A 14,983-nucleotide genomic window follows, 5' to 3' on the forward strand; every position below is an offset into this window, starting at 1 on the left:
GATGCACTCACACATAAACAGGCACTCACAAAATTTGTTTTATAATACGAAATTTAGTCATAAAGACGGACAGGAAAGTAATTGTGGGGACATTTTGGAGACTGGGTGGGGCTGTGCAGAATTTCAAAAGCTCGGAACAAAGATTTCTAAAGCCCCGACTGAGCTCGCATTAAACAGCAAAAAATTGAATTAGAGTAATAATTATGGGGGGAAATAAGAGATACTGACATTTGCCACAAATGTTGCGACAGTTAGATGTGACGCAGCAATATTTACTGCTCTGCAAACAACTCCAGCAGTGCAGCTGGTTGCATGTTTTCCTTCCTCAGCACAAAGCCTGATGTTTAGTCACAGTCGGTGACTTATCGCCCAATCACGCGTCCCACCCACAAACTGGATTCCAGTCAGTCCACAGTGTGAGAGATTCGATGAGCAGCGGTGGTCCAAGGGAAACACGTTCAGTCCTCAGGGGGATTTCTGTCTCTTTATTTCTTTTGGTTTCAGTTTCTAATACATTGAGTGCATCCGTGTTTGTGCGAGTTCTTAAAGAGGGGGATCAGGTACGGCAAATGTACAGTAATCATGGCTTTTGATTGGAAGAACAGCATGTGTACTGTGTTGGAAAATTACACCCAAATATTCATTGGGTTTAGGTGACATATGCATATTTATTACCATTTGCAGACGGGTTTAGAGCATGTCCTGCTTAGGTGATTCTGAGTCTTGTATATATTTAATAATGAGGCTATCACAGGAATTGCTTTACCTGCTTTCTGTCCTTTTGTTTCTGCTGACTATCACTGGAAAGAAGTGTTTTGAGTTGCTTTGTGTAATACTATGTTTTACATTTTCTAAGGATATTTAGCATGCCAGAAATGTTTTTCTCCTACATCAACAGAAAAAAACCACATCATCAGACATGGCAGCCATCAGCAGCTCAAACACAGAGTTCTCCTTGGAGTTGCTCCGCACTTTGAGCCAAGCAAATCCTACTGGAAACATCTTCGTTTCTCCGTTGAGCATCAGCTCAGCCCTGGCGATGGTTTACCTGGGGGCTAAAGGAGACACTGCTGCTCAGATGGCAAAGGTCAGCACATTGTCACACCATCACCCGATCAGCTGAAACCCTCGGTGAACATATAATACAAAATGTTCATCCAGCGTGTCCTTTTTCTCTAAAGCACATGGTGAGATCAGACAGTCGGCACTTGTTTCATTTGGATTTGTTTCTGTAAACTAAGAGGTGTGTCTAGGGAGAGGCGCTGACTACATGTAAGGTCACCTGTACTTTGAACTCATTAAATGCCTCTGGAACAAGATATGTATTGTTTGCTCTAAAGCAGAAGCTGATAAAAACTGGCAGAAGAGTAGTTACACTTCATGAAACCAGTTGACCCTGAAAAGCTCAAATCTAGAAAATGCTGCTCTTTGTTCATGTTTTTCTCTTATTGTGATTAATAGGCTCTGTGTTGGAGATGTGCCATTTCCTCAATTTATGACCAGTTGAATACATTAACTACTCAAATAATCCACAAAACAATCAAAATAATATTGAGATTGTGTGTTATTTGGGGGATTTTTCTTTATTTTTTTCTTAATATAACCTTTTTACTTTCACATTCAATTCAGGCCCTCTCCTTCAAATCAAGCGAAGACATCGTCCATGCGGATTTCCAGAGTCTCAACGCCGACATCAACTCCCCGTCTGCATCCTACATCCTGAAACTAGCCAACCGTCTTTATGGAGAAAACACCTCCAAGTTTCTCCCCGTAATTTTTTAGATTGCTTATGAAATATTCTGACTGGATTAATTTGTGCTAAGACTGATTAAATGAGCTGTTATTTGCTCACTGCAGAAATTCCTGGAAGCCACACTGAAATACTACCAGGCAGACCTGAAGGCTGTTGATTTCATCGGCGCTCCAGAGGCCTGCAGAGCTGAGATCAACACCTGGGTGGAGCAGCAGACAGAAAGTTAGAATACGCAGCTTAAGTTGTCAATCAAGGAATTGCACCTGATTAAAATAAAAGAAAATGTATTTCTTTATCTGTGGATCTCCTTTCAGATAAGATAAAAGACCTGCTAAAGCCAGGAACAGTCACTGCAATGACCAGATTGGCTCTGGTCAATGCAATTTACTTCAAGGGAAATTGGATGAACCGTTTTGATGTAGCAAACACCAAAGAGATGACATTTAAAGTCAACCAGGTAACAACTAATATTGATATAGTAGAAACCCACACAGATGTTCAGAAGCTTAATACAGATGTTCTAATACAATCCAATCACCCCAATATTCTGTTCCTTCTCTGTCAGAATGAGACAAAGACAGTCCAGATGATGTACCAGATGAAGAAGCTGCCATACAACTACATCCCTGATCACGGTCTGCAGATCCTGGAGCTGCCGTACGTGGATGAGGAGCTCAGCATGTTCATCCTGCTGCCTCAGGAGTCCACAGACGGCTCTGACCCTCTGCTGAAGGTGTGCATCCCAGAAACAATTTCCCACATAGATTTTTTTTATTTTAGTAAATGACGCTGAAGCAGGAGCTTCAAAAGTTATGAGCAAGAGAATCATCGTATTCACTCTGTTGCAGCTGGAGAAGGAGCTGACGCAGGAGAGGCTGAATGAATGGACCAACAGAGATAACATGGACACCCACTCAGAAGTCTTGATCCATCTGCCAAAGTTCAAGCTGGAGGAAGACTATGAGCTGAACGAGCCTCTGGCTCAGATGGGCATGGCAGACGTGTTCAGTGCAGCCAAGGCTGACCTGTCTGGCATGAATGGCGATGGGGGACTCTTCTTGTCTACAGTGGCCCACAAGGCCTTTGTGGAGGTGAATGAAGAGGGCACAGAAGCAGCTGCAGCCACAGCCGGCATAGCAAATTTCTGCATGTTGAGGGAGGAACACTTCACAGCGGATCACCCCTTCCTCTTCTTCATCAGGCACAACAAGACCAAGTCCATCCTCTTTCTCGGCAGGTTCTCTTCTCCTCAGTAGAAAAACCAGCTGAGGACGATGATGGACCAACTGAAATAAAAAAAAAAGAAACACAAAGTAAATAAAGCCTTTCATTCCTGTTATGCTTTAATTGAAAAACCTTGTATCTTTGACTGCTTATTCCAATAAACACTGAAAAAGTTTAGTTTGGGTTGAGTTAATAAATGGTTCTTTGTGTTAATTTACCTAAAAAAAATATATTCCAGGGAAAAAATACTTAAATTAATATAACATTGATTTAATACTTGTTTCAGTGTTAAGGCAATGTTTCTTCTTTACAGACTGGTTTTCACTGTTACACATTTCTTGTGATTATTTTTTAATATTATGTCAAACACATACTAATACTGTAAAATGCAAAGTCTCTCTTGCAGCATAGAAACAGTAGCTAAACCTTTCTTTTGAATGATGATCAGAAACAAATTAATTGTAAACGGAGGTTGTTAACTCAACTTTGGTTGGCCTCAGTAAGACTGCTTCTGCAGTCAAAGTAAAAATGTTAGGTGTTGCATTTCTCCTTCTGTCCACCAAAGGGCATGAGCATCTGTAGTAGTGATAGGCAAGTTCATTTGTACAGACATTTAATGTTTAAGACAATTCGAAGTGCTTTACATAAAACATTAAACACATTACAGTGGGGGGCAGAAGAAGCATTCAAATAAATATAAAGAGAAACAAAATCATACTCTTTTAGTTATCATTAAGTTTCTACAGTATTGCATGAACATAGGTACGGCTGCATGCATTCATCTTAAATGAATGGGTGTGTTTCTGTAAACAGAGGGGTGTGTCTAGGGAGAGGCACTGACTACATGTAAGGTCACATGTACTTTGACCTCATTAAATGTCTCTGGAACAAGATATGTATTGTTTGCTCTAAAGCAGAAGCTGATAAAAAACTGTCAGAATAGGAGTTACACTTCATGAAACCAGCTGACCCTGAAAAGCTCAAACCCAGAAAATGTTGCTCTTTATACACCACACATCACACTCCCAGCTGGCTTGTCTTTTCCCCATAATGCATCCTGGTTTCATGTCTTCCTCAGCATGGGAAGTGGACAGAGATCAGCGTGGGCTCCCTGACCCTGACTACTTTCCCTACTGTATCTAATCTAGTGCTACCATTTAACTAGATAAGCCCTGCTACATAGCTTCTGTCTTACATTAGCTTGATAATCTCAAGTAACATTACTAGTTGTACTTGCACAGAGACTAAAATCTCTTCTAGAAATCTACAGCCAGATGTAAATAATTTTAAACAATGACTAATTAGGAAAAAACTTTAAAATTTTACTTCAAACTTGTGTATCAATACTGTCTGGAAAGACATTTCTGTCCTCCTCCTGCAGTGATCTGTCATTCGTCAGAGGTGGTACCTGGGGTTTCCAGTCAGAATTCAGTGGTAGTCAGTGCCACCCTGGCCATCATCTAGATCCACCCCTGCTAGGTCTCCCAATCCAGGGATCCCCAACTCTGGTCTCCAACGCCCACTGTCCTGTGGACTTTCAATGTTGCCCTGCTTCAACACACCTGATTTGAATAAATGGCTAGGTAGCAGGCTTGTGCAGAGCTTGTCAGAGATCCATTTAATTTGAATCAGGTGTGTTGCAGCAGGAAGACATCTAAGACCTACTGGATAGCAGGCCTTGAGGACCATGGTTGGGGATCACTGCAAGTCACCCATTGTTTTCTACTTCCAACACACTGATGGTTGGTTTTCACTTTAACTGTCAGTGGTCATGATGTTATGGCTGACTGATGCACTCACACATAAACAGGCACTCACAAAATTTGTTTTATAATACGAAATTTAGTCATAAAGACGGACAGGAAAGTAATTGTGGGGACATTTTGGAGACTGGGTGGGGCTGTGCAGAATTTCAAAAGCTCGGAACAAAGCCTTCTAAAGCCCCGACGGAGCTCGCATTAAACAGCAAAAAACATAATTAGAGTAATCATTATTGGGGAAATAAAATATGAGATTTGCCACAAATGTCGCGATAGTTAGATGTGGCGCAGCAATATTTACTGCTCTGCAAACAACTCCAGCAGCGCAGCCGGTTGCATTTTTCCTTCCTCAGCGCAAAGCCTGATGTTTAGTCACAGTCGGTGACGCCCAATCACGCGTCCCACGCACAAACTGGATTCCAGTCAGTCCACAGTGTGAGAGACTCGATGAGCAGCGGTGGTCCGGGGGAAACACGTTCAGTTCTCAGGGGGATTTCTGTCTCTTTATTTCTTTTGGTTTCAGTTTCTTACACACAGAGTGCATCCGAGTTTGCGCGAGTTCTTCAACAGTGGGATCAGGTACGGCAAATGTACAGTAATCATGGGTTTTTTAAAGACAAGCAGCACGCGCACCGTGTTAGAAAGTTGCTCCCAAATATTCACTGGGTTCAGGTAACATGCAGATTTATTACCATCTGCAGACGGGTTTAGAGCACATACAGTTTAGGTGATTCTGAGTCTTGTATATATTTAATAATGAGGCTATCACAGAAATTGTTTTACCTGCTTTCTGTCCTTTTGTTTCTGCTGACTATCACTGTAAAGAAGTGTTTTGAGTTGCTTTGTGTAATACTATGTTTTACATTTTCTAAGGATATTTAGCATGCCAGAAATGTTTTTCTCCAACATCAACAGAAAAAAACCACATTATCAGACATGGCAGCCATCAGCAGCTCAAATACAGAGTTCTCCTTGGAGTTGCTCCGCACTTTGAGCCAAGCAAATCCTACTGGAAACATCTTCGTTTCTCCGTTGAGCATCAGCTCAGCCCTGGCGATGGTTTACCTGGGGGCTAAAGGAGACACTGCTGCTCAGATGGCAAAGGTCAGCACACTGTCACACCATCACCCTATCAGCTGAAACCCTCTGTGAACTTAAAGCTAATACAAAATGTTCATCCAGCTTGTCCTTTTACTCATGTGTTTCCGTATCTGAGGTGTGTCTATTCGCTGACTACATGTAAGGTCACCGGTATGGAGGACTGAAACTGCCAAAATAAAAAAAAATAAATACAGAAATATAAAAATGTCTCAATAAACAAATCGAATAAATTATACAACAAAACATAAAAAATAGTTTTTACATTAAGAAACCTATCAAACTTGACACAAATGTATACTTCTTTTGTCATTTTTAGCTGTTTTTAAATGAATTTAATGTTAATATCTCTATTTTTTTCAGTTCAATTGATTTATTTTGTGATTTTTTTTATTTTTTGTTAAAACATTGGTTTGTCACTAATCAGACCTGAACCTCTGCTGCTGCCATCTTGGGTTTTAGTTGTGCATGTGTATTTTTTATTTTCCTGTACTTTTTTGTAAGCTGTAATTGTATGTTTTAAGCTAATAATATTAATGCTTCTTACTCTGCATCTAACATGTTTTAACCTGCTTTACTGATGTACAGGATACTCATATTGCTGCTTTTACTAACCGTTTTGTTGCTGCATGTGCTTATAACTATGCTTCTTTTCATTACAAATTTCACTGAGCTTTAACCCTTTGTCTCATATTACTTCTCTGCTGCTGCTACTCTGTAATGGTCTAACACAGTTTTAATAATACTGTTGTATTTTATTGTCATCTATTGTTTATACCATTTTATTTTTTACCTAGGGTGTCACTGTACAACTGGCCAACAGGACTAAAGATGAAAACTAGTCCTTGGCTAATTCTGGCATATTACAGGTTGTTAATATGCACTGTCCTGGTAAATAAGTAAATCAAATAAATCAAACGTAAATGAGTGCCGGCCTTTAAAGGCGTGTCTTGGGCCAGATCCTCGTCCATTGGTCAGTCAAGGCTGAGCAGGTCAAAGCTGCTGGGGCAGGCAGAGCTTCCTGCATGGCTGCCTGGCTCTGCAGAGTGAGGCTGTGGGAGCGAAATGAAGGTTTTACGTTGACAGAAATGGCTGAATTTCAGCAGGAGACTCTACAGGATCATCTCTTTTAGCTGGAAAATCACACAATCACTGATTTTATTTGATCAAAATATAGTTTGGATTGTTCCAGCTGCAGACCTGCACAACTAACAGGCTTTAGGTTCTGGTAAAGCTGGCTGTGATGTTTAGAGAACGTTGCCTGAATCGTTGAGATGAAAACTGTTTTTAATGTTCCACTTAAGGTCACAGCTAAAATTCGAAGAGCATTACCCGAAACACTGTTTCACTTCCTTCTTTCCTGTCCTGTCCACTGTAGCTGCTGCTCTCGGATTGTAGAGAATGTTCAAGGAATATATAAATTTGGGTCATGTTTTATAGGTTTCTTAATGAAAACACAATTTTTAACATTTTGTTGTATAATTTATTGGAACATCAATTTGTTTATTGAGCAATTTTTAAATTTCTGTATTTCAGTTGACCCTGAAAAGCTTAAATCCAGAAAATGCTGCTCTTTGTTAATATTTTTCTCTTATTGTGATTAATAGCCTCTGTGTTGGAGATGTGCCATTTCCTCGGTTTATGACCAGTCGAATACATTAACTACTCAAATAGTCCACAAAACATCCAAAGAATATTGAGATTGTGTGTTATTTGGGGGATTTGTCCTTATTTTTTTCTAATATAACCTTTTTACTTTCACATTCAATTCAGGCCCTCTCCTTCAAATCAAGCGAAGACATCGTCCATGCGGATTTCCAGAGTCTCAACGCCGACATCAACTCCCCGTCTGCATCCTACATCCTGAAACTAGCCAACCGTCTTTATGGAGAAAACACCTCCAAGTTTCTCCCTGTAATTTTTTAGATTGCTTATGAAATATTCTGACTGGATTAATTTGTGCTAAGACTGATTAAATGAGCTGTTATTTGCTCACTGCAGAAATTCCTGGAAGCCACACTGAAATACTACCAGGCAGACCTGAAGGCTGTTGATTTCATCGGCGCTCCAGAGGCCTGCAGAGCTGAGATCAACACCTGGGTGGAGCAGCAGACAGAAAGTTAGAATACGCAGCTTAAGTTGTCAATCAAGGAATTGCACCTGATTAAAATAAAAGAAAATGTATTTCTTTATCTGTGGATCTCCTTTCAGATAAGATAAAAGACCTGCTAAAGCCAGGAACAGTCACTGCAATGACCAGATTGGCTCTGGTCAATGCAATTTACTTCAAGGGAAATTGGATGAACCGTTTTGATGTAGCAAACACCAAAGAGATGACATTTAAAGTCAACCAGGTAACAACTAATAATGATATAGTAGAAACCCACACAGATGTTCAGAAGCTTAATACAGATGTTCTAACACAATCCAATCACCCCAATATTCTGTTCCTTCTCTGTCAGAATGAGACAAAGACAGTCCAGATGATGTACCAGATGAAGAAGCTGCCATACAACTACATCGCTGATCACGGTCTGCAGATCCTGGAGCTGCCGTACGTGGATGAGGAGCTCAGCATGTTCATCCTGCTGCCTCAGGAGTCCACAGACGGCTCTGACCCTCTGCTGAAGGTGTGCATCCAAGAAACAATTTCCTACGTAGATTTTTTTTTTATTTTAGTAAATGACGCTGAAGCAGGAGCTTCAAAAGTTATATATATATATATATATATATGAGCAAGAGAATCATCGTATTCACTCTGTTGCAGCTGGAGAAGGAGCTGACGCAGGAGAGGCTGAATGAATGGACCAACAGAGATAACATGGACACCCACTCAGAAGTCTTGATCCATCTGCCAAAGTTCAAGCTGGAGGAAGACTATGAGCTGAACGAGCCTCTGGCTCAGATGGGCATGGCAGACGTGTTCAGTGCAGCCAAGGCTGACCTGTCCGGCATGAATGGCGATGGGGGACTCTTCTTGTCTACAGTGGCCCACAAGGCCTTTGTGGAGGTGAATGAAGAGGGCACAGAAGCAGCTGCAGCCACAGCTGGCATGATAGCTTTCTGCATGTTGAGGGAGGAACACTTCACTGCAGATCACCCCTTCCTGTTCTTCATCAGGCACAACAAGACCAAGTCCATCCTCTTCCTCGGCAGGTTCTCTTCTCCTCAGTAGAAAAACCAGCTGAGGACGATGATGGACCAACTGAAATAAAAAAAATTGAAACACTACGTAAATAAAGCCTTTCATTCCTGTTATGCTTTAATTGAAAAACCTTGTGCCTTTGACTGCTTGTCCCAATAAACTTAAAAAAAACTAGTTTGGGTTGAGTTAATAGGTGGTTCTTCGTGTTAATTTGCCTAAAAAATATATTCCAGGGAAAAAAATACTTATATTAATATAATTGCGATTTAATACTTGTTTCAGTGTTAAGGCAATGTTTCTTCTTTACAGACTGGTTTTCACTGTTACACAATTCTTGAGATTATTTTAATACTATGTCAAACACTCTAATACTGTAAAATGCAAAGGTCTCTTGCAGCATAGAAACAGTAGCTAAACCTTTCTTTTGAATGATGATCAGAAGCAAATTAAGTGTGAACGAAGGTTGATAACTCAACTTTGGTTGGCCCCATTAAGACTGATTCTGCATTGAAAAATAAAAATGTTAGGTGTTGCATTGCTTCTTCTGTCCGCCAGAGGGTGTGAGCATCCATTGTTGCGATAGGCAAGTTAATTTGTACAGCACATTTAATGTTCCAGACAATTCGAAGTGCTGTACATAAAACATTAAACACATTACAGCGGGGCCAGAAGAAGCATTGAAAATGCATATAAATAGAAATAAAAATAATAGTTTTTTTTGTTTCTACACAAACACCTGCTGCATGCATTCATCTTGAATGATGGGAACAAAATGCAGAATATTTCCTAGTTTTCTAATTCAAGACTATGTTGATACTAATTCAAAAAGCAGCAAGTATATTTTTCACTAAAGCAAATACTTTTTGTTTGTGAAATTATAAAACCTGCTAGGTGCATAGATGCGAAGTTGGGTCTAGAAATATTTTGATTTGTGCGAGGCAGGGGCAGACTGGGAAAAGGATATCACGTGTAAGTTAGTTCTTTCAAAGAAAGAGTCTAGATATTGGAAGATTATGAACTAATTATTACAAATAAATTGGTTATCTAATGTAAAAACTGAAGCTTAAATAAAGCAAACAACCAATTATAGTCTAAGCAGCAGTTATTTACTTAGTAACGCGTTAGTGGAACGCTGTTACTTTTGTCAGTAACTTATACTCTAACGCATTACTCTTTAAATAAAGTAACTCCGTTCCTGTTACCATACGGGGCGTTACCACTGCTTGACAAAATAACTTACTTTGAGCCAGATCACAAGTTTTATCATTGTTTCTCCAGAGTTATTAGCTATTTCACAGTCATCACATCTTTTAGTTTTATTACTTTCACATCCTCCTTATAAAATTTAAACAGTTTGAACAACAAATATTATCACCCACGTGGGATGCTGTAAGAAAGCTGCATTATGATAAACAACATGAAAACATAAAGAAGTAAATTACATGCTGCATTGCCTTGTACTATATGTCCTAGTACAAGGCAATGGTACGGTATAAAATTAAAATAATGCTCTAAAAATAGACTATTCCATCATTAATTATTAATCAAATCACGAGGCGAAAGCTACACGTAAAATGACTAAATGGAACACTTTGGGGGGACATTAAGTTAAACTTTATTTTGAAAGGCATGACCGGAAACATAGTTTCACGTTCAGCTTTTTTTTGACGTCGGCTAATCACTTCCGGTCTGAACGTTGCTCGTTGGAGAACACCGGTAAGAAACTGCGATTTGAAATACTAATACAACTCTCTGCACGCATTGTTTATTGCTTTTTGGCGTCACAAGTGGGAAAACTAAACCACACTTATGATTATGTTATATTTTAATTTTTTTCCAGCTATATTAATATAGCATTCACTACAATGTGACAGTCAATGTGACAGCGGTTGTCTGCTAGCAAGCACAAACTTGGGCTACTAAGGGTAGCTTGTTAGACTGGTTTTACTTGTCTCTTTCAATGAAAAGCAGGAACGAACTCACGGATGTGAATAGTGTGGCTGAAATATAAATAAAATTGCGGTTCGTAATTGTAAGTTAGAAGCCTTGAAATAAGTTTGATTGTTTTCTACTCAATTGATTTGAGAAAATCTATACTTTTATTAGGGATATAACTTTGGAGCTTGTAAAATAATTTTTTCACTCACCTGAGATGATGAATGACGTGTCATTTACCTTATCCCTCAACAAAGCAAATAGAGTAAAGCTGCTACACCCACCTGTTGACACTACCAGAATAAACTGTCACCGCCTGTATTTGTGAGATAGGAGAAAAGATTAAAACAATGATATCTGAGACAGCTTTTGTAGCTGTATATCTCATGGGTTTGTATCTGCTACTGCTTATTGTCATCTCTCTTTATAGAATATTTTGAGACTTTTTTATGGTGTGAACGAGGCACAGAATTTATATATATATATATATATATATATATATATAATCTCTTGTTTTGCTGTGTGTGTGTGTTTTCTGAAATTGTCAAGTTAATGATCATTAGTGAAAATATCTTCTGTTTTATTATATGAACTTTTCTTTTTTTCTTTTGGTCCAGTTTTGTCATTTGCGTCTCCCTGGATTATATATTTCTTAGGCCTCCTTCTTCCTTTGGCATCTTGACCCTTGTCTTCTGGGCAGTTTTATATTCTGTTTAGTAAATTTGCACAAAATATCACTTCTTAATTTCATACACAGTCATCCTGTTCTGTTGCATTATGCCTATGTTAACTGTGTGTCGTGCTGTGTTTTAGATGAACTGTCAGGGTGATTGTGCAGCTCCAATGAAGGTTTTAGTGACAGGAGGGTCGGGTTTGGTGGGAAGGGCCATACAACATGTGGTTAAAGAGGAGGAAAGCGCCAAGGAGGGAGAAGAATGGATATTTATGTCCTCCAAAGATGCCAACCTCATGTGAGAACCGACCCTTTTCTTGACACAACTACACAAAAATGTTTACAAATTTGAACATTTAATATATTAATGTGCTGTTGGTCCCTCCTCAGGAACATGGAGGAGACACGGGCTGTGTTTGAGAAACATCGGCCGACCCACGTCATACACCTGGCTGCTATGGTGGGAGGGCTTTTCAAGAACATGAAGTACAACCTGGACTTTTGGGTATGAAGAAGGTCTTCCCCTGTTGTCTCTGCTGATCATAATGTTAGGATATGTTAACCCATATTCAGACCTGTTCTATGATGCTGCTGATGTTTCTGTCTTCTCCAGAGAAACAACATCTACATCAATGATAACGTGCTGCAGGCTGCACATGAAGTGGGTGCAGTCAAGGTTGTTTCCTGTTTATCCACCTGCATCTTTCCTGATAAAACAACGTATCCCATTGATGAGACAATGGTAAAATGTACACATGTGTGCTTTCCTTTATATTGCTGGAATGAATCAGTGAATTCATTAACAGCAAGTAACTTTTTTACAAATTGTCTCTGCATTAGATCCACAATGGTCCACCTCATGAGTCCAACTTCGGTTATGCCTACGCAAAACGGATGATTGATGTTCACAACAGGTATGCTGCTATGTTACAGGATTCATTCATTCATAAGAAAATATCAACAGTTCTTTGGCTACATGAGTTTTGAACGTTTTTCTTATTGTGTTTTATAGGGCTTATTTCCAGCAGTACGGACGTTGCTATACAGCTGTTATTCCCACAAATGTTTTCGGTCCTCATGACAACTTCAGCATAGAGGATGGCCATGTGCTGCCAGGCCTCATACATAAAGCATACATTGCTCAAAGTAAGTCACTCAATGCATCCTAACACGGCTCAGCTTTTATTAGTTTTAAAAAGAGAATGAATGACAATGTGTCTGTTGGTAAATGGAAACTCACTTGTCTGACTTTTCTTGGCAGACATATTTAATATACAAAAAAATATTTCCACTTGATTATTAAAATATTTGCAAATATTTGCAAGTTGCAAAAACAAAACAAAAAACTTTTATGAAGCAGTTCAATCCTGGTGTAATAATCTGTGCCGACACTCTTTGGGTTGTTGGACTCATGCAACTTAAAGACATGGTTGAGAAGCATGACTTGTTATAAAGTATTTCTACAAGTTATTGACTCTTGTGAAGTTAAATATTGTTTTGTTGGTTAGAGGAGGGGAAACCTCTCATGGTCTGGGGATCTGGCACTCCCAGACGACAGTTCATCTACTCTTTGGACTTGGCTCGTCTCTTCCTCTGGGTCCTGAGGAAGTATCCTGAAGTTGATCCAATCATTCTGTCTGGTGAGTTCTCACACACAGAATATTGAGTTTTAGGGGTTAAATGTAAGATTTCATGATGATGCTGTGTCATTTGTTTCCAGTTGGTGAAGAAGATGAAGTGTCCATCAAAGAAGCAGCAGATGCAGTTGTGGAATCCCTCGGCTTTAAAGGAGAAGTAGTTGTATCCTTTGAATGATGCAGATTATCCTTGTCTATAAACTGTGTACAGCACACTTATCAAACTCTACATTGTGAAGTCAATTTTCTATCCAAACTTTCATGCATTTGTTTCAGAATGCTATGAAATTCAGTTTTTGTTTTGTAGAACATGACTTAAGATAAAATATCTCATCCTTTAAAGGGTGGGTAATTGTTAATGCCTTTTTCTCTTCAGTATAAACATGGTAAAGTCAACAAAATCTGTTAATAATGGGCCTCTGGCAACAGCTAAGACTGTTTCTTAGGAAACTATTGCCTACTAGTTCAGTTTTCATGCTTTTCTGAACATTGTTGTGTTCGGCTAAATGGCATACATCTCAGACTTGGGTCAGGATTCTCATGTAAGCTGTTGGTTAATTTCATAATGTTGCTGAGTTTTTCTTGACTCTGATATTCAGTATGACACCAGTAAAGCAGATGGCCAGTTCAAGAAAACAGCCAGCAATGCAAAGCTGCACCAGTACCTGCCAGACTTCAAGTTCACACCCTTCAAACAAGGTGGGGCGACCTGCTTGTGTGTGCACATCACTCTGGATGTGTGCAAGATTAGATTTACTGCACAAGTCGTCTTGTTGTCACTGACGTTCTCGTTCTCATTTTTCAGCTTTAAAAGAAACCTGTGATTGGTTTGTCGCCAACTATGACACAGCACGGAAGTGAAACATCAAATGAACAAGTTGACACCAAATCTGCCCGTCCCATTCTGTTTGAAGCTGATGGTGCCAACAGGTGGAGGGACTGGGAGAGAAGCAGTGCTTCATCTCCACAGGCAGAAGGCTCATCAGGAAATATGCCAGTTTGAGCCTCATGGTCACTCAAGTGGTCTTATTAAACTGTTACATTGCATTCAAGTTTGCTCGGTCATTGCAGACCAGTTTCTCTTTTGGTTTGAGGGGAAAAAAAATACAGTCACTGTGATTTACTTATGTTGATTTTTTTACTTTATCCATGTTAAATCACTTAAACTAGTAACTGTTTATCTTAAAATCCAGGTGGTGGCACAACTTAGTATTCCAGCAATCACTGTCTTTTTAAATCTGTTTTCGGTTTTCCTAAATAATTGAAGGGTTTAGGATTTGTAAATTTAAATATCAGGACGTACACCACAGAGATATTTGACTTCTGGGTGAAATTTTACAGAAAATGTAAAGTTCATGCTACACGGATATGAATGAGGGCCATTAAGTTGTTGCACAATGGTAATTTCTTCATCTCATGCCATTTATTGAAATACAAGCAAACAGTGGTGGGAAGAGTGCAACGTCAAGAGCCTGTCATGTGTCATTAGTCTGTTAAGAGGACTGTTTAAATACAAGCTGTCATTGAAGCAGAAGGTTCAGCAGTCATCGTTCAGACACATTTTAATGGTTTATCACCTTATTAGAGAACAGTATGTTGTGGAACAAGTACTTAAACATTTGCACATGCACATTAAACTTGCTTGTAAAGGTTATAGTACATTCTGACATACAAAAAGCTAAATATCCCTAAGTTTTTGTGAGTAGTGTACATTTACCTTATTTAATAAACAGCAGGTTATAGATGTGGGTGTTTGGA

At 39.3% G+C, this 14,983-nt stretch overlaps 2 protein-coding genes across 4 annotated transcripts; both read left to right on the top strand.

The window, feature by feature from the left end:
- Positions 1 to 390: 390 nt before the first annotated feature.
- Positions 391 to 9,057, top strand: LOC121653632 (leukocyte elastase inhibitor-like). 3 transcript variants are annotated; one of them, XM_042007238.1, is made up of 7 exons: positions 391 to 560; positions 5,653 to 5,841; positions 7,609 to 7,749; positions 7,837 to 7,954; positions 8,047 to 8,189; positions 8,298 to 8,465; positions 8,603 to 9,057. In XM_042007238.1, exons 1-7 carry the CDS (start codon positions 429 to 431, stop codon positions 9,008 to 9,010), a joined length of 1,299 nt encoding a protein of 432 aa, XP_041863172.1. In that variant the 5' UTR covers positions 391 to 428; the 3' UTR covers positions 9,011 to 9,057. The 3 variants fall into 3 exon arrangements, with proteins under 3 accessions (XP_041863172.1, XP_041863170.1, XP_041863171.1); XM_042007236.1 differs by lacking the exons at positions 5,653 to 5,841; positions 7,609 to 7,749; positions 7,837 to 7,954; ... (1 more) ...; positions 8,298 to 8,465; positions 8,603 to 9,057 and adding exons at positions 899 to 1,087; positions 1,630 to 1,770; positions 1,858 to 1,975; ... (1 more) ...; positions 2,319 to 2,486; positions 2,602 to 3,159 and having other exon boundaries at positions 393 to 560; XM_042007237.1 differs by lacking the exon at positions 391 to 560 and adding an exon at positions 5,062 to 5,316.
- Positions 9,058 to 10,614: 1,557 nt separating this feature from the next.
- LOC121653635 (GDP-L-fucose synthase-like) lies at positions 10,615 to 14,862 on the top strand. Its single transcript, XM_042007242.1, has 10 exons — positions 10,615 to 10,696; positions 11,729 to 11,886; positions 11,979 to 12,093; positions 12,202 to 12,330; positions 12,429 to 12,502; positions 12,601 to 12,734; positions 13,097 to 13,228; positions 13,309 to 13,388; positions 13,825 to 13,924; positions 14,031 to 14,862. The coding sequence occupies exons 2-10, from the start codon at positions 11,729 to 11,731 to the stop codon at positions 14,084 to 14,086; spliced, it is 978 nt and encodes a 325-aa protein (XP_041863176.1). The 5' UTR covers positions 10,615 to 10,696; the 3' UTR covers positions 14,087 to 14,862.
- The last annotated feature ends 121 nt before the right edge of the window (positions 14,863 to 14,983 follow it).

This window comes from Melanotaenia boesemani, chromosome 14, assembly GCF_017639745.1.
Source record: "Melanotaenia boesemani isolate fMelBoe1 chromosome 14, fMelBoe1.pri, whole genome shotgun sequence".
Lineage (NCBI taxonomy): Eukaryota > Metazoa > Chordata > Actinopteri > Atheriniformes > Melanotaeniidae > Melanotaenia > Melanotaenia boesemani.